The 19,250-nt window shown below is 37.0% G+C and overlaps 1 protein-coding gene across 10 annotated transcripts in view; it reads left to right on the forward strand.

Annotated features, from left to right (window-relative positions):
- TAFA5 (TAFA chemokine like family member 5) overlaps positions 1-19,250 on the forward strand; it is a 399,141-nt gene that overhangs the window by 321,088 nt on the left and 58,803 nt on the right. For 6 of the 10 annotated variants that reach the window (XR_006162971.1, XR_006162972.1, XR_006162973.1 and 3 more), the window contains 2 exons: positions 3,278-3,405; positions 7,798-7,918. Coding sequence is in view for 1 of the 10 variants with exons in the window: in XM_033058662.2 (XP_032914553.1) it covers positions 3,278-3,405 (128 nt within the window). In the remaining 9 variants the exon portion in view is untranslated. The remainder of the gene's footprint in view (positions 1-3,277; positions 3,406-7,797; positions 7,919-19,250) is intronic. The other 4 variants (XR_006162974.1, XR_006162975.1, XR_006162976.1 and 1 more) reach the window with 1 other exon arrangement.

The raw sequence follows: 19,250 nt of genomic DNA on the forward strand, positions 1-19,250 counted from the left end.
ATCTGCTGGCATCCAGTGCCTCAAAACTGTTTGCCTGAAAACCTCTTGGATAGAGACCATTTGTTCTCCAGTTCAGATGGCACTACCTGGGAAAGCAATTCTACCCTGTGCTGAGCAACGTCAGTTCCTATTAACTCCAGTTCAAGTGAAGAGGCACAACCCTTCTTAGGAGATGTAAGGTAGTGTCAGCACAGATTCTAAAGCTAAAATTCAGTTCTTTGCAGAAGCTCTGCACAAAGCCTATGTATCATTTAAGTGCCACCTAATTCTTTATAATGGAGCTCGGAGTGGATTTGAAGAAGCTGATAGGCTTTTTGCTCTCTTGCCTGCAGAGGGCTGAATTACACCCCTGGTGAATATACACAGTAAAAAGGCAACTACACTGCCTCAGGAAATACACTATATTCCTTTGCTTTGACTAGTGTAACTCAGTTTCAATTACTGATGAAAATTCTTTGATATTTGCTAAAAAATTGTTGTGCATTTTGCTCCCTTCCTGTAATACACATTGAGCTTTACTCTCATACTGTGATATAATGTGCAAACCAAAAAGTCAAAATGCAAAAATAGATGTAGTCCTGGAGTCAAGAGCAGGCCCTTCCTCATGGCACTGTGAGGTGAGGTCCCTGAAGCAAAGCAATGGGTAGGTGGAGAAGCAGAGTTAAAGGGATATGAAAATCAGTAATGGGGAAGAGACCTCGGCAGGAAGCAGGGCTGGAAGAGGGCGTGGGGGCTGAGGAGGCACAGTTTTAGTACTGATTAGCTTTAAACCATTTGAGCTGGCTAACTTTTCCCTAACAAAAAAAGTTCTGATTCTCAAGACCTAAATGCGTGAGTTGGTCTATACACAGCACAGAAATGGTTTAGATTTTATGTTTTGTAAAATACCCTTGGTCTGTTTTAAATATGTATGGATATATCAAATACCGAGAGCAAGTACCCCATGGATTTGTGATAACACCAATAGCAACCAAGCAAACACTGAGAGTAGTTCAGAGACACTTTTTTAAAAATAAGATTACTTCAGATAATTTTTCCAGGAAAACCTCCTAGCTGAGATAGTAAAGGCAATCCTGTGGATATTTCTGAGTCTAGCTTACTATTCAGTCTTTCAGTGATCCTTCACATGGTTGAAACATTTATAGAAATAGCCATTTTGATATGTGAATTAAGAAAGATATGCATGCAAGTAGGTCAGATTTGGTGGTAATATTTTACTGAGTTTTTTCTACTAAGCCTGTAACTGGATGCATGCCTTCACTGAGAAAGGATGAGGCTATTATCTGTTGCAGAGGAGGGGTTAGTCTCAAAAACTGATATGATCCAGTTATCAGTAGAGCAGTACCTCTGGTGCCCGAGTAGAATCTGCATCTCTGTGTATTATGAGCTATAAACACCTAGCAGAGTTGCTTCAAAAAACTGTAGTTATGAATCATTTCACCACTGATTTATATATTGCCAAATGAACAGTGCAAATTCCTGTGTAGACATTTAGGTGCTAAAGAGGTTTTATAATTAAAGTATTAATATGAATTTCAGTTTGAGCTTCCACTAAAAGAAATCAGGTTTTGTTATATTGCTAGAGTTTACCAACAATTGTACCAGAGTTGAGGATGCAAGTTGTTTTGTGTCAAAATATTGGAAAGGATTTTATTAAAAAATTTTAAACTGCACTTCTCTTTATTGCCATGATCTAGTGGCATTGGGAATTGTATTCTTAAGTAGTTCCAGACAGAAGAAGTCAGACTGAATCACACGTTCAGATGAACATAAAGATGCAGGTGCCAGTGGGATAAATGTCTGGTTTTAGTCTCTTTGGACCCTGGATTAATTTGGTACAGCATAAGTTTCTTGTACTCTTTTTTCACTACAGTGCTCTTTTTTCTGGCCTCATGATTATTGAAGGTGTGCTATGTGTATGGGTGTTACACACCAACACAGAGGAAGGCATGATCTATGTCCCTCTGTGTGGAATGAGATCTGGCCTTGAATCCTAGGACACTTATGTCTAAATTGAAGTGGTGAAGGTTTCTTGTAGTCCAGAAAAGAATTGGTGAGATGATCCCTGGAGGAACTGAGGACCATTTTCTGCAGACTGCAAGCCTTACAGTTTGAGCAAAAGTTAGTTTGGCAGACCTTACCTTGTTTAGCATGAGTATATGGCACCATGCAAGTGAGTGTCTCTCTGTATTTGTATTTTATGAAAAGTATCCTAAACACTCCACTGTACAATATTGTCTTCAGTGAAGAGTGAAAGAAGAATGGAATGCCAGATATTAGTAATATTGTTTGCTATTCTATAAGAAGGAACCCAGATACTACAAAAACAAACTCAAATTAAGCAGTATTATAGTCCAGAAAGTAGTCTACGGGTATTAAAACCCCTTCTCTCCCCCTACCTTGAGGAAAAAATTTCTCCTTTACAACTCCTTTGTTTTACTGTATTGCAGTCAAGGCTCTTTTGTTCCAAGACTACATGCTGTGTATGACCTTGCAGAAATTTTGCAGAACTGACTCGTCAGAGACACAAGCATTAAGAGTAGACACAACACACGTATCACACCAGCTTTCTGTCAGAAACCTTCCTGGCTAGACTTCTTTTCCTTTGTAGTAATAGCCTGTTTGTTGCTGTCTTTTTCCTCAGCTTGTTGTCTCCTTCATGATTTCTCAACCTTTGCTTCATTCAATACCTGTCCTTCTCGTTTTCCTAGTTTCTGCCCTTGACTGTACCACTACCATTGCAAGGATCACAGTTTCACAATAGCTGTCATTATAGCGACCCCTCTGACTGTTTATTATAGCTTTTCTCTTTCCCCTCTATGTCTCATGTCTATTTACAGTATAATCACTTCAGGATAAGGACTGTCTTCTCAGGTTAGAGAGTCTAACACAATGGATCACACTTGTGGGACACCAAAATTATTAGTTACGGTAGTAAGTCTTCAATTGTTAGTCCCCCCAACAATGTTTCCTTGATTGGAAGGAGCCTGAAATTGGAAAAATACCTGATTTCAATGTTCTTTTGATTTATAATAAAGTTGTCTTTTGGGGTTTTTTGGTTGATTTTTAAGTTTGAAATTAAATTTGTTGACACAGCAGGTATTGCAGATAATTTTGTAAATTGCCTAGAGCTTTCTAAATCATAAACTATTGCTGAATTATCAGATAATGAAAATAGATAACTCAAATGAGAAAGTGTTTATAGATAAGTGAAATGTGAATTTTCCTGCCAATTGTTTTTGGTTTTGTTTTTTCTTCTTCCTTTTCTGTTTCATAGCACGAATTATCAAAACAAAACAGTGGTGTGAAATGCTTCCATGTTTAGAAGGAGAAGGCTGTGATTTGCTAATCAATAAATCAGGCTGGACCTGTACACAACCAGGAGGACGGATAAAGACAACCACGGTAGGTCACTTCTCTGTTCTATACATCTTCAATTTCTTATTTGCTTTAGTTTGTTGAAAAACAAGTGAGATTTTTAATTGTTTTTCAGCACTTTTATCTAAAGTTTATTGCCTCATAATTAATCTGTGTGCCCAAGTGTGCATGCTGAAATACACAGCAATATTATCCCAAAGTACAGCATTGGAAAAGATAACAAAGGAAAATGTGTAATTCCCATGGTTACTAACAGTGGATATTATATCAAGGTTTTCTTTAAGACACCAGTGGCTTAATTAACATTTGTATCCAGCCTGAAGACTGTATCTTATTGTTTCAACATACAGAAAACTTTTTATGCTGTGGTGGTATAAGGTGTAAAACTCAATGTGTGGTCTAACAGGGTGAAAAGAAATCTTTTGCCCGGAGTTCTGAAGAAAATGTTTTTGCAATTCCAACTATACTGAAAAAAGAAGCTGCACAGATAGATCTTTAGTTTTCTGTGATATCTACAGAAAATACAGAAAAAGATCCCTTTTCCTAGCTTCCTTTGGCCCTAGTTTGTTGATAACTCCCTCAGTTCTCTGATTAGGTGTCTTGGGGCATATGCTGGTAGTGAAGCTGAAAGTATATATGACAGTAATAGTTTCTAGGGCCTATAATGTTGATACATTATACAGATTTCTAGAAAATGTTCTCAAATGCCAGCAATTATTTGACATAAAAACCAGAAAAAATCTGAAGAGATATAATAGAGCAATTTGCTGATAGTTGACTAGGCCTCTTGAAATTATTTCCCCTCCTTATAATATTTTTTCAGATTTTCAGGGAGATTGAGTGTAATTTAAATAAGTGCAATTTCAAGAATATTTAGTCTTAAAAGTACTTATCAGTGAGGACTAAATTAATGCCCATCATCCCTTGCACAATTTGTCTGAGGAGGAGACAGACAGCAGTATAAAATCTTTTATTGTTTTAGAATGCCTGTATTTAGAAAATTAACTTGGTTTTCAGTTTTTAAAAAATGGAGATTCAACAATACCTTACAAGATACCTACAAAACATTTTATGAATTGTGATCACTGTTTTTATGCTTCTGTGAATATTCCTTATGGACAGGGCTATAAAACTTAACTAGTCTCTGAGATGTTACTTAAATGTAGTTTGCCTTTTTTTTGCATTCAAATTATGTAAATCTTTTGCACTCAAGTTATGTAAGAGTGACATAAAAAAAAAATAAGAGAAGGAAAAAAGTTTTTTAAACATTAATGCCAACATTCAAGGGCAAGTAGATCTAATATCATAACTTTGTCATACTTGAAATATAGTCTTAAATCTTGTTAATTCAGGGGTATTTTCTGTATCTGATGTAAACGGAAAACCCATGTACCGTGACACATTGCCAGCTGTCATTTTAGTTCTTTATTTGATGTTTAATGCTAATGGCATGACTGAGTAATGCAAAGTAAGCAGAGGATCTATCCTTCAGTTTCTGTCTTTAATGAAGTGATTCAGAAATGCTTTCAGATTAAACACCAGAAGCCTGATTCTGAACTCTTACTTGTCTCTATAGCTATTTAATGCTATTGACATGAATGGAATGACTCATGACTTTGATTAATGCAAATGAAATCATAATCATGCCCCATCAGTAAAATTAAGACCACAGCAGGTGTAATATTGTAAAACAGACTCTCCCCACACAGATACATCATTGTCATTGGTAAGGAAAGATTTTGCCAGAGAGACAACTGTAGAAAAGCTCTGAGCATAAGTCCTCATCTAACATCAAGCAGTCTTCAACAGTTGGTATCACACATGCAGACACACAACAAACACGCAGTACTTTCCAGTCAAGCCAGACTAGCAACTCAGAATGGTTACAGAAGCTCTGAATGCAGAAGGGGGAGAAGGAAAAAAGACAAGAAGGAAAACAAATACAAAACCCTGCAGTGAACTCTAGCCTATAATACAGTATTAGTAACACATAAAAAATAATAATTAAAAAATGTTCTTTAGCTACTTGGTTGAAGAGTAGGCTTTGGACCATGGTAGTAGATTTGGAAACTGTTTTGCAAGATGAATCCATGAAATGCATGACTGTGATTGAAATAAAAAAGAAAATCTGACAGAAACACTAAGAGGCACTATTTACTGTAGCAGTACTCTCAGATCTACAGCTGCTAATGCAGTAACCGCTATTTCTGCTCCTAATCAACACACGTGAGTTGCCACTCACTATCATGGTATTTAAAAAAACTAGAAAGGACTTCTGGCTGGGAAGTGCCAGAAAAATGATCACCAGGTAGTATGGGGAAAAAAGTGTCCAGACATACTGAATTAGTTACTGAACCCTGTTTTTAGGTAGAAATAATTTTCGACCACATCTCCAGCAACAGCCAGATTAGGTCCTTCATTTTTTAACTGCCAATTTTGTTAAAACACATTCATTAATCTAATATCAGTAGCCTTTTCCTGCTGATATAACTTGCATCTCAAGGATATTTTTGGCAGTAGGTCTTGAGTTATCATACTGATAGTAGATCATATAGCAGGGATATCACTGTTTGATAAATGCTGACAATAATTTGTCACCCATACTAAAGTCAGAACAGTGTTGAACTCTGATGGACTGAGACCAGCTGTTGTGTTAATACCAGCTTTTCACATTGATTCCAGGAGGTTTTGTAGAAATGTAATGTTTTAAATACTGGGTGTATAGAAGAAGCATGTGGAAAGTTAGGACTTGTAGGGATCTTTTAGATGACATGAGCTCCCTTTTAAATGAAAATATACTTTAGTACTCTTAGTTAAATATGATTCTTAAAAAGAAAGCAAGAAATAGGATTTGTTTTCTGTAGATGAGTTAAGCATTTAGTATTTTTCTATGAAAGATCCAAGCAAACAAGTGAACATATCCATTGCTGCAAAACAAAAGTGCAATTTCTCTAGAATGTTTGGAAAGGGCTGCTGCTTTTTACTTTATATTTGGTGTCAAAATTGTTTACACATTCTCTGTAGAGCCATATTTTTCAACTGGCTGGCACTTTTCATGATCACCTCTGGAAATAATGCAACCAAATCAGAATTCTCTCCTCACATGAGTAGCAGTGTTTTATATCCATTTTGTGCTCACTTTGCAAAGCTATAAATGACTACACAAGGTGCAAGGCAAAGGAAAATCAGACTCTAAGTGTACTCTAAATGGATCTGGATGTCACTTCTGCCCTGTTGTTCTTTCTACAAGGTGTGAATGAACCAAAGATTTTTCATCTGCTAAGAGGCTTTTAGAATTGAGGGCCGACCGGGCTAACTGCCAACCTATGTATTAAGAGGCTGACTGTCAATACAAGGAAGCAATATGGCAACTTGTAAAAGAAGATAGCGAGAGAATACTACACAATTGTTAGCAATTTTAACATACTAAATACTTTCATATAACAAATGTCCTTACAGTCACTTTAAAATCTCCTGCCTTTAAAAATTTCTTCTCCTTTTGCTATTCTCATTACTTTTCAATTTTTTATTAAAAATTAAAATATTTTAAAAATATATTTTGTAGTTTTAATAGTGCCAGAAGGTATGTCTGTTTTGTTTTTTTTTTTTTTTTTTGTTTTTTTGGTTATTTTTAGAAGTTGCTTGAGGGCCTTTCCATTTTATATTTCAAGTGTAAAACTTGCTGGTGTATAGATCAGAAGATGCACAATGTATTGTTTTTACAGGGCAGATTAATTTTTAGCACCCAAGTGTATATATGTTGTCAATGATCCATCCCTACCTAATTGTACTTAATTAATTCCTTCTTCTACATAATGCAATTTCCATGCACAGAGCTTAACAGAACATTCACGCGCCAGTTCCTTGGTAGCTAACCTTTTAAACCTTTGCAGTTTTACTGCTAAATTAGCTGAAGTGGGAAATTAAGGAATATGGAGAAGCTGAGAGAGAGCTCACAGTGGATAAGAGGTGTAATTACTCTGACATGGAGCTCAGTGCTTAGCCAGTAAAATTTACTAAGGATCTAGCTTCACCAGGGGACCTGACTTTCTTAATAGAGTTTACTTACACACAGAGCAACTTATCATTCCTCACCATTAATATAAATGACATGCTGGCTGGGTTGGAAAGGCAATTTGTTCCTTACCCTGAGAAATACAATACATATTTGTATTGGCTGTAGTTTAAATTGTAATTTTTTTCAGCAGAGCTTTACCCTACATATATGTATGATTAAGGTAACTCAAAATATACTGGTTTGATTTTCAGCGCTGACTTATGAACAATATGTTTTCACTCATACCATTACATTCAGGTAAAAAGAAATATATATATATATGTATATACATATAAATATACATATATACATATATATATGTTACATATTTGTAACATACTTGAGAATTTACTTTTTTTTAGACTGAAGATCAGCTGGACATATCCTGAGGCCATGGTCTAGTGATCTGAGCTTGGGAACTGGGAGCCAGAAACTCTTGAGCTCTAATCCTGGCTCTGACAGTGACTCCCTCTGTGGCCTTGGGTAAGTCACTGAACCTGCCTGCCTCAGTTTCCCCAGCAGTAAAAGTAATATTAACAATGCTTGGCTCCATACCTCAGTGAATTTGGGAGTCCTGACTTGACATCTTAAGAGGTTTAGCAATTCAGATTAAGTTAGAAATAAAAATACTATTATGTATGAATGTCCTTAATGGTAATATTCCTGTTGTTGTTAGGTATTCACACAACACTGGTATTCCTGTATTTAGCCTCACCTACATTCCAGCTCTGAGTGTTTCTAAGTGTGCATTTCACATCTCCGCAGCTCAGCTGATTTCATTTGGTTAAGCTGGTTTTGGACGTATTTTGACATCCTGCCAGTTCTAGTTCTGTGTCATTCCAGGGTACAATACCTACCAAAAGAAGCTTTCAGGCAGCACCAGATTAGAGCAGTGAAATGTTGCATGCATGCCATGCCAAATTAATTTTCACCCTTCCCCTTTGTCAGAAGTGGTCAACTTATGAAACAGATACAATAATACCAATTCTTTACACGTCATAGCCATGTGCTTCAGTGTCCACTCTATAGCTCTGTCAGCAATTCAGCTGCTAAGCTCTTTCACTGTCTGAATTGGAACAGGAGCACTTCATATGGACCAAGATTACAGAGGACACTTTTCAGCTGGCTGGTTTATCCCCTCACTCCAATCCAAGTATTAGCTTTTAGAAACAAGAAGGAAATTATGATCATGAATTTTTCATTGTTTGTAGTCAATTTTGGAGAATCATGGTCTTTGGCTATATTTAACTTTTGGGACTATCTTTGCCTGAAAGTCCACGAGCTTACACAATCTGAGTCCCTATGTCTTCCTTCTCTGTCACACCTGCCACTGGCTCTCACAATTACACTTTTGTCGTGAAATAGATCATTAACTCTTTTGGGTCATGCTCAGATATACTCACTTTTAATTTCTAGTTGGTTATTAGAAATCTGGTTTAAGAAAACCTCTATCTTTATTGCCACTAAGAATCATTTGAATTCCTAAATCCTTCTGACAGCCAGTTTTGTGAGCTCTGAGACCATTGCTTCACCAAGCATTATGCATCACAAAGTCCTTTAAAACTAACTCAGGTCTCAGTAGTGTGCTTCTGAAATTGATATTTGATAAAGATTTTCTGAGACCACACCACATAACTGGAAGTTAGCCTGAAATAACTTTCACGTGTTCAAATGTTGATGGGTTCTACCTTTCATATATACACACCAAACTGAGAAAGGGTAGAACGTGAATACTTTTTGGAGATCTTTGGCAGATCTTGTTGCGATCAAAAAGTCACAATATCTGCATCTGTGACTGTACATATGAACTGGCAGAACTAGGTTGCTTTTAATTAACATCTCATTTTAATGTAACAGCATATCTATAGAATCAGCCCTAGTCATTGTACAGTGCTTTAACTGAGCCTTTTAATAGATTTGTATTAATTTAATCCTCTTCTCAGTAGTACTAACACAAATTATGAGAGAAAATACCATTTATTTGCAAGTTATAGCCATGTGCTTCAATGGCCCCTCTATAGATATGTACTACAATGCCTAGATTCAACCTATTTATTTCCATGGTTTGCAAGATATTTAATGCTTTGAGCAGTTTCCACTACTCTCATTGTTTAGAAAAGGTATCCTCATCTACAAATGTGTCATCACTGACAGTGCTGGAACTAGATTATTTTCTGTTAACTTCCAAACAAAGTAGTATGGGAGCTGGATGTCATGATTCTCAGAATAGTTAATTATGTTTCTAATTCTTGTCTTAGAGAAGAATAGTCACTTTAGACAATTTACAATAAGAGTTGCAGGATAGCCTTTGATGCTTCATGTCTTAAGGACTACGTGCACAGAGAAATCTAAATAGAAATAAATTCTGAAGCATCTCATGAAGATGCCATACTATTCCTTTAAAATGAACAGGTTCTCTTGCATTTTAGTAATGCTTCAACTAGTACAGTCTTTTCAAAGCTGTGCACGTTTGTCATACCAATGTGTTGAAACCTGTGCATTCTATTTCCCATTATCCTTATCAAAATACACTTTTTCATGTCAAATAACTGATCTTCAAGTCCTAAGCCAAAATACTAGCAAAGATTTTGTGATTGTCATAGACTTTTGATTGAAAGGAGCTGTCAGATACTTAAAGAACCACCTTAAAGGGATTAGCTGCATTCCTCTGTTGTGAATGCTGAATACTGGTTCTGTTGATATTCAGTGATCCACCCTGCCTGAAGAGAGACCAAAACTTATGCCAAAAATAACTGGTAGTAAAATGGCATACTAAGTGGAATCATAATTTATTAACATTTCAAATAAATCCTTGGAAGAAATTAGATAAACTTTAGTTTTGTTCTTCATTTCTAGAACATGTATTTTCAGATGATAATGAATGATAATATACTAATTCCTTTTGTCTTTTTAAAGTTAAAGGAAACATGAATTCCCACCTCTGCATGGGCTATTTCAAAGATATTACAATTACTGTGCAAATAAATAAGCACAACTTTTAGATAGATTAGACGTAAGAGATATATTTTCTTTCAGGATTCCTATTACTTAACGTATATTCATATTGGGTGTTCTACCATTCAGTCCAATTTTGCCATGCTAACATAGAGACAGTCCAACTTTAGATTCAGTGAGATGAAACTAGTTTCTGATTAATGCTTATGAATTATGCCTTTACTTTTTTATATAGATTAGTCTATATTTAAAAGCAGTTACTAAACTGTAAAATGAGCTCCATTTTGATCTGTTTGAGGTCTGAATTGTCACTTTCAGTAAGTAAACAAAAGGTATTTCTACTCAAGGCAATAATAATAATTTTCAATCTTCTATTTCATGGGTTTGTGGTATAACTTATGTTTTCAGTAAAAACACCAAGCAAAATCTTTGCCTTTTTTTTCTATACTTTGAAACCAGAATTCTGAAATGTAAATAAAACCACATCTGTAACTTGGCAAGTTCATCATTGATTACTGTATCATAGTGTGAACCCACACAATAAATTGTGGATATCTAAAAATGTTCAAGTGTTCAAAGACTTTAAAAGATGCATTTTAAGGAATGCCTAAATGGTTAAATTTGTCTTCATTAAAAAAAAAAAAAAAAAAAGAAAAAGAAAAAAAGCCTAAATTTAAAAATGCAAGGTTCAGGGCATAGGAAATTCACACCTATATTGGATGGTTCAAATATCTGCCTGGAAAATGTGCAGGCCCATCAAAAAATACATGTGAAGATCTTGATACTAGATGTTTTTATTACTGTTTAACACCCTAGTCACCATTTGCATTTAAATAAGCCTTTCCAAATACTGAAATAGCATAGTAACTGGTGTAAGAAATAAGCATGTTAAAAATTAGTACTAAGATGGACTAAAAGCAAAAGATAAACCAAATTCCTATTAGTAATGGTAATATCGTGGCTTTTTTGTGTGTTGACAATTCTTAGCATAACAGACATTCTAAATGTGATTTAGTTTCCTGAACTTATAATTTACGTAAGTGCATTCAGGTACTTAAGGGCATTGATGGCATCTTGCACAGAGTGAACATCTGTAACACAGGACCTATAGACCAGTGCCCTTGTGGGGTGACAGCTGCTAGTCAGGCAGAAGGGGATGGTTCACTTAATGACTGTGTTAAGCAACTAAATCTCATTCCTCATCTGCTAAATCATACAATTTGAGACAGTTCTGTCTGCTCCTACCATATATGCTTCATGATAGATTGATATTGTCTAAAGGTTCAGATTTCTAGCATGAATATGGGAAAATCAATTTTCATTTAATAAGTGACTGCAGAGAGACACTATCTGAGGAAACAAACCTGGAGATTACTTGTGCAATATCTTGAGCTAAGTAGCACAATACACTGTAAGAAAGGATTCAATAGGTGCTGAGTGCCATATGGTTGAAGTGAATGAAACTACAGGCTACATAGTATGTGTGAAAGAAAAATACGTTTGATAATGCAGACAAGGAAGAAAGCTGGAAAGACTAATGCAGAACTTGGTATACAGTGTCAAACATTTTTTTTGTGGGCATGTAATGTAAATTTATGAAGGCTGGAAACCGAGAATTTAAAATGCTAAAATTCTTACACACCCATTTTGCACAGTGAAAATGTTCATGACACAAGTGTTAGAAGCTGAAGTTGTTGCACATGTATATCCATTTTGGAACATTTCAATTTTTAAGAATATCCCCAAAGATTTCTGTTAAATCGTGCAAAGCAAGCTATAATTCTTGGACTGAAAAAAAACCAAGTAGTGAATAAAGAAAATGAAAAAGGTGTTTTAGTTCAGGGATTTTTATAATAACATTTGACATGTTATTTCTTAAAACCATACTTGAAAATTAATTCAGAAAGGCCTGTCATATTGAAAACTGTCATTTCAACAAGATACTGATGGAGGATCTGTGAACAGTGCATAATAACACTTAACAGGAGTGTATTGATCTAGGTCGAGGTGGCCCAGGAAGTGACAGACTTGTGAAAAGTCTAGCAGTTTTATTAAGAATGGTTTCAAAAGCATAAAATATATTAAGCTGTTAAGTGTTATTGAAAATCTGTGAAAGGTAGACACATACCAGACATCTCTGTTTTCCAGTATTCCTTTGCTATATTTTCATTAACCATTTAGAATAGAAATACTCAGTAACATTTTGTCTGCACGTAAGTTTCTTTACCTTGGAGCATACCTTAAGGATAAAAGTACCAGGTTTTTGTTCTAGTTAACTCCTGCCCATGAGTTTTTGTTTTCTGCTACTCCTCCTGGTCACTTGCATATGAGAATGCAGGGCTTTGCAGAAAGACAATTCAGTTTACATTCATAGAAAAGTGAAAGCCCAAAGCTCGGGCTATTCCTGGTTTTTATTAGATATCAGCATCTCATTGCATGGATGAGACAAGAGATTGGAAGTGAATAAAACTAGTTGATCCTTGATCCAAATAAAGCCAGGCGAGGGTGGGACAGTAAAATCAATCAGCAACATACATAATAAAGCCTTTTCTTTCAACTGGCAGTGCAGCTTTATGGTACTCTAAACAATCTAAAGCCAGACTGTCCCATTCCTGTTCTCCCACCTCACTCTGTCTGTATATGTCTGACCTCTGTTTTGGTCAGGCACTAAGTGCTTTGTGGAAGTGTCTGGGATGCAAAATAGGCATCACTTTCTGCCAGGTTAGTTTTCAGCCACATCAGCTTCTGATTGCAATACTGCAGATTAAATTATTCTAGGCCAAAATCTATGGAGTCTGTCTGTCTTTATTACATAGTTCCAATGCCTCTGGGCCATCAACAATTGCTGATGGATACCTAGTTAGCTCTTTTCAGCCAACACTGCTATTCTTCCCCATTTGCACGTAACAAAGAATTCCAAAGTTGCCTCTGAAGTAAAGATAAAATGCATTAAATTCATCATTCATGTGAAATACACCAGTACATGAAGGGGATAATATGTTTGTAAGTCCATGTCCTAATCTGTGGAAGATGTTCTACTGTCCTGGACCAGGGCTTTTAAAGGTAGCATCTCTACTTTCTAATACATTTACTTTTAAAAAATTCTTTTCTCTTTTATTATTTTCCTTTTTGTTCCTACTAATTTTCCTTTTTCTCTACAAAGTCCTGAGAATTTTCCCTTGCAGAACAATTCTTAGAATTGTTATAGCCACAAAACAATGAGACATTTTGTGGTGTGGCAATGTCAAATGTGTAGACAGTTAAAGAAAGTTACTGGGGTTATGGGCAGCCTGATACTTAGTTCTTATAGTAGTTGAAGTAGCATGAGAAAGATCAGGTACAAGCCAATTACTGTATTTTTCACAAGGACATGAGCAAATGTGCCCAACTTTACTGTCCAGCTAGAGGAGTGGGTATCTATCCTGACCCCCACCAGGACTTTGAAATTTGTGTCCCCAGTGGCTTTGCAGTCAGACTAGGTATCTCCAGAAGAAAATTAAATCTCTTCAGACTGCTTTTTATCCATTGTCAATATAAAAATGTATCTATGTTTCATGGAGAGAGGTCTCTATCCTCTGCTCTGTTCCCTGATGAGTGTCAACAATTTAGCTTGGACGATCTATCCTCAGTTCTCCATGCGACTTCAGGTTTGCTGCACAGTGCTTTAGTTTTTAAAAAAGGACTGAAAAAATGTTCTGATTTGAGATATTTCCCTGGTGATCATGGCATTTTCCTGGAATGCAGTAACGGGAGATTCAATCACCCTTGCCATAAATAGGTCTAGATGCATCCCAGATGATTGGTCTACCTACTAGACTGGTATGCAAATGACAGATTGTCCTATTGTCATCATCCTTGCTTGAGGTACTGCCATGTCTTTCCTGATTAATTCTGGTGGTTTAGCCAGACTTCATATTCTTGTCTGCGTAAATCTGGAAAACAGTAGAAGGGCCTCAGTTTAGAATGTGAATGAGCATTTTTTATTCAATACTAACTTAAAAGAGATCTAATAAACATAAATTCTAGAAGACATAAAAATTAAAAGATTGAATTTCAAAGGTTTGGATGTTTATCACCTAACATTTTAGATGGCTTGCCTTTTCCTTTCATGTTACTTGATAAGTGATCGTTGCAAGATTTTCTACCAGCTTTTGAAATTTTTTCATAATAAGTTGTTATTTGTGGAAAAGTAAGAACTTGGAACCATTAGGGAATCTGAACAGAGGCTGTGGATATCTTGGCAATTGCAGGCAATCCAGAGGATCAGATTTACCCATATAGTGCATCAAACTTAAATGCTTGGAAGCTTCCTTCCTCAAATGCATTTTGCATTGCTCTCCCAGCCTCCACTGGAGGAAGGAAGCTTCCAAACATTTAAGTTTGATGCCTAGCTTTATTCTTATAGTGACATTTTATGTCTTTATTTTTAAATCAAATCATCCCCTGTTACTCTCATTCCAGAAGACAATTTGACATGGAGAGCAGCACTGCTTTTGCCTCCATTTCATTAAGTGCATACTTGCACTTCATCATCTGATTTTCAGTAGGCTTTGTTATGTTAAATACCATACCTTTCATCTTTGTTTTTCCTTTGTGAACTGCTGTTTTCTCTTTCACCTTTTTCTTGATGTAACTATCTCTACTGAAATCAATGGTATGACTTGAAGAATAAATGTGTGTTTTTATAATAATGATAGATAGAAGGTGCTCTAATTACAGTATGGATGCTTTCTCAAATGTCTATGTCTCATCATCAATCTCTTAGTCCTTCTTAATAAATGATAAAAAATATAAGACGTTTGGCAGATGTTTAAAATCAAATCAAGAATTCTTTGGTAGCATATTATGCTACTGTTCTGCTCAAGGAAGTGTGAAAATGTTTCTACCTGCACTGCTGAAATAGTCACACTGTTATCATTGAGTTCTCACCTGAGTCTTATGAGAGCAAGGTATATACTTAATAATGTAGAAATCCACTCCCATTCTATCCCCTAGAAGTAATTTTTTATCTTTCATATAGGAATATCAAAATTGAACTGGGTCAAAATATCCTCTTATGGTGTGTTTTGTGCAAAGCTTTTATTTGTTTTTGATTCAACATATGAAATAAAACTCGAACACTAACAAAAGGATAGTTGTCTTTTTAATGGTGAAGTTGAAGGAAATAAAGAGTACTGATAAAATCACATTCTCTGCAATATAAACATTTTAATGAAAGCCATTAGAAATGCATGATTTTATAATACATTTTTATTTTAAATGCTTCAAATTAATGAACTTTAAAATGAAACAAATTTTGAAGCACCTCCCTAAGTGTTGCAGATGTTGCTGAAAAAGCAGTCGTATTTGAACATTATTTCTATTGGAAGATACAGTACTGAGCGTATTTGTCAGCTCTTCACAAAATTATTGAAGTACAGAGAATTTGCATAGACATAAAAAAAATTTTGAAGGGGAAACAAAAAATATCATACACAAAACATCTGCCATATAAATGTCTGCATGCATGCAAAGACTTCTGCCATGAAACTGAGCAATGCATAAAAATTTGGCACCACAGCTTAGAAGAGTATTGTATCTAGGCTGTAAAGAGTGAAATATCTGCCCAGCAGGGTTTATATGGCTTTTCAAGAAAATCTTCATTACAGTATTATTCAAATTAACCAAAATCTGAACAAAACAGAAAAAAAAAACCCCAAAAAACAAAATACAGAGCCACATTTATTTGCACACCAGCGACATTAAGGATAACAGAAGACCTTCTATAGATATGTTGCAAGTAAGAGAAAGACTAGGGATAAATGGGGACCCTCTCTAGAAGGAAAAGAGAGACTTTACTATTCTGGAAAAAGAGAGTGCTGAGGTTCCCAATGACTTCTATACCTCAGTCTTCAACAGCAAGTGCTCCAACCAGGCCACCCAATTTGAGAAAGGCAAATGCAAAGACTGGGAGAATGAAGAGCCTTGGCCCTCTGTAGGAGAGTGTTGGGTTCAATAACATCTAAGGAACCTGAACGTGCACAAATCCATGGAGTCTAATAAGATTTATCAGTGGGTCCTGAGGGAGCTGACAGACAAAGCTATTAAGCCACTATCCATCATTGTTGAAAAAGCTGTGGCAGTCAGGTGAAGTCTATGATGACTGAAAAAGGGAAGTATAACCCCCATTTTTAAAATGGGAAGAGCAGAAGTCTGGGGAGCTACAGACCAGTCCGTCTCACCTCTGTGCCAGGCAACATCATGGAGCAGATTCTCCTGGAAACTGTGCCAAGGCACATGGGAAATAAAGACATGATTGGTCAGAGCCAACATGGTTTTACAAAGGGGAAATCATGCCTGCCAAACCTGGTGACCCTCTATGACAGGGCTACAGCACCGGGGGATAGGGGCAGAACAACTGACATCGCCTACCTGGACCTATGCAAAGCGTTTGACACTGTCCCGTGTGACATCCTGGTCTCCAGCCTGAGAGAGACATGGATCTGTGGATGGACGATGCAGTGGATGAAGAACTGGCTGGAGGGCTGCCCACAGAGAGTTTGGTCAGGGGCTCATTGTCCACGTGTGGAGTGGTGCCCTCAGGGGTCACTACTGCAGCTGATGCTGTTCAACACCTTTGTTGGCCATGTGGACAGTGGGATCAATGCACCCTCAGCAGATTTGCTGCTGACACCAAGCTCTGTGGGGCAGTCAACACACTGGAGGGAGGGGATAATGCCATCCAGAGGGACCTGGACAGGCTTGAGAAGTGGGCCTGTGCAAATGTCATGAAGCAAAGTGCAAGGTCCTACACCTGGTTCATGGCACTCCTAGACACAAATATAGTCTGGGTGAAGGAGAGATTGGGAGCAGCCCTGCAAAGAAGGAACTGGGGGAGTTGGTTTATGAGAAACTCACCATGAGCCAGCAATGTGAGCTCGCAGCCTGGGCAGCCAACCCAGTCTGCATCAAAAGGAGCATGGCCAGCAGGTCAAAGGAGGTGATTCTGCCTCTGTGCTCTGCTCTTGTGAGACCCCACCTGGAATACTGCATGCAGCTTTGGTGTCCCCAACATAAGAACTGTCAGAGCAAGTCCAGAGGAGAGACACAAACCTGACAGGAGGACTGTAGCACCTCCCTCAAAATGACAGGCTGAGGAAGAGAAAGTTGTGTGGAGACCTCATAGGATATGCCCAGTGTTAGAAAGGAGCCTTCCAGGAAAACCAGAAAGGAGCTCTAAATTAGGAATTGTAGTGACAGGACAAGGATACAATGGGTACAAATTGGAAGAGGGGAGACTAAGTTAGATATTAGGAGTAAATTTTTTGCTGTGAGGGTTGTTAGACACTGGAACTGGTTGCCAAGAGAGCTGGTGGATGTCCCAACCCTGGCAGTGTTCAAAGCCAGAATGATGAGGCCTTGATCAGCATGGTCTGGTGGGAGGGGCTCCCCCACAGTGCAGGGATTGGGATTAGGTGATGCTTAAGGTTCATTTCAACCCTGTAGCATTCTGTAATTCTGTCACTCACAGGCTGAAAAGCTAATAGTTTGAGAAGAAACTGGTAAACCTCATGATCAAAAACCAAGTTAGGAGTGCTAAGTAATAAAGTTAGTGTGTTATTGCTGATGTTTTCAGACAGATTTTTATTGATTGATTTTGTACACATCACATGTTTTTAAAGTCTGAGGTTGTTACAGCTTTGCTTGCAAAACGATACACTGGAAAGATATGACAGAGCCCTCAAGAGTTCTATAAATAATTCAGCATTTCCTTCTATTTCTGGAATTTCCTTTTTCTTTTTTTTTTTTTTTTATTTTGTTTTGTTTTTAATGAGGCTTTGATTCAGGCACAGCTCTACTCACAAATCATGTATATGTTGTAAAAATTTTGCTTGTATCAACAACACCGAAGACATTCTGTACTGTATCGACTACAGCATCAAGTGTGAATTCTTGGTACATGTTTTAAATTGTCAGCATACTGTATTAATAAAATTGCATTGAATTCTCTGTCCATTAGTTCAAGAAGAGTCAACTAATTCATATTCAGAGAGAAGAATGTTCCCAAATAAATTTTGTCATTTCCTTTTCTGTGATAGTTTTGTTTCTACTTACAAATGCAGGGGTAGACAATCACTATGAGAGGAATGATAAAAGCATAGAATCAGACTCATTTTCACTGGACCAGACCTTTGAGATCATTGATTCCATTATCATAATACTGCCAAGTTCACCACTAAACCATATCCCTAAGTGCCACATTTACACATATTTTAAATGCCTCTGGGACTGGTCATTCCACCACTTCCTGTAGCCTCTTCAATGCTTGACAGCCCTTTGCTGAAGAGGTTTTACCTAGCATTCAATCTAACACATACACACACATCCCCCTACCATCCTGCCCCTTCAGTGGAGCTTGAGGCCATTTCCTCTTATCTTATGACTTGTCAAAAGAGACCAACCACCACCTGGTAAAATCTCTTTTCAGACTTCAGGGAGTGATAAGTTCTCTCCTCAGCCCCCTTTTCTTCAGGCTAGTATAGACATTTGTCTCTAACCATATATTTCTGTGCCTGAGGGTACCTGCAATGCTCGGGATTAACCAGCTTCTACTCCTCACAGCTCAGGTCTACAGTGTGATCCAGCCCTAGAAGACTTGACCCTTATGTGTGCTTTCAGGGAATCCAGCAACTGAAGCAGAAGTGATTTGTATGACTTTTCCTCAGCAAAGTAAAATTTTCCGGTTTTCTTTTTCTTTTCCATGATAGCAGGACTGAAACCCCATTCATTTACCTTATTTGCTGATGGTGGTGTTTTTTTCTGAGTCTTGCTAAATATGGAAATCAGAATTTATTGAGCTGGATTCAGTGATATTCTGTTG

The sequence above is a fragment of the Catharus ustulatus genome, chromosome 4 (assembly GCF_009819885.2).
Source record: "Catharus ustulatus isolate bCatUst1 chromosome 4, bCatUst1.pri.v2, whole genome shotgun sequence".
Classification (NCBI taxonomy): Eukaryota; Metazoa; Chordata; class Aves; order Passeriformes; family Turdidae; genus Catharus; species Catharus ustulatus.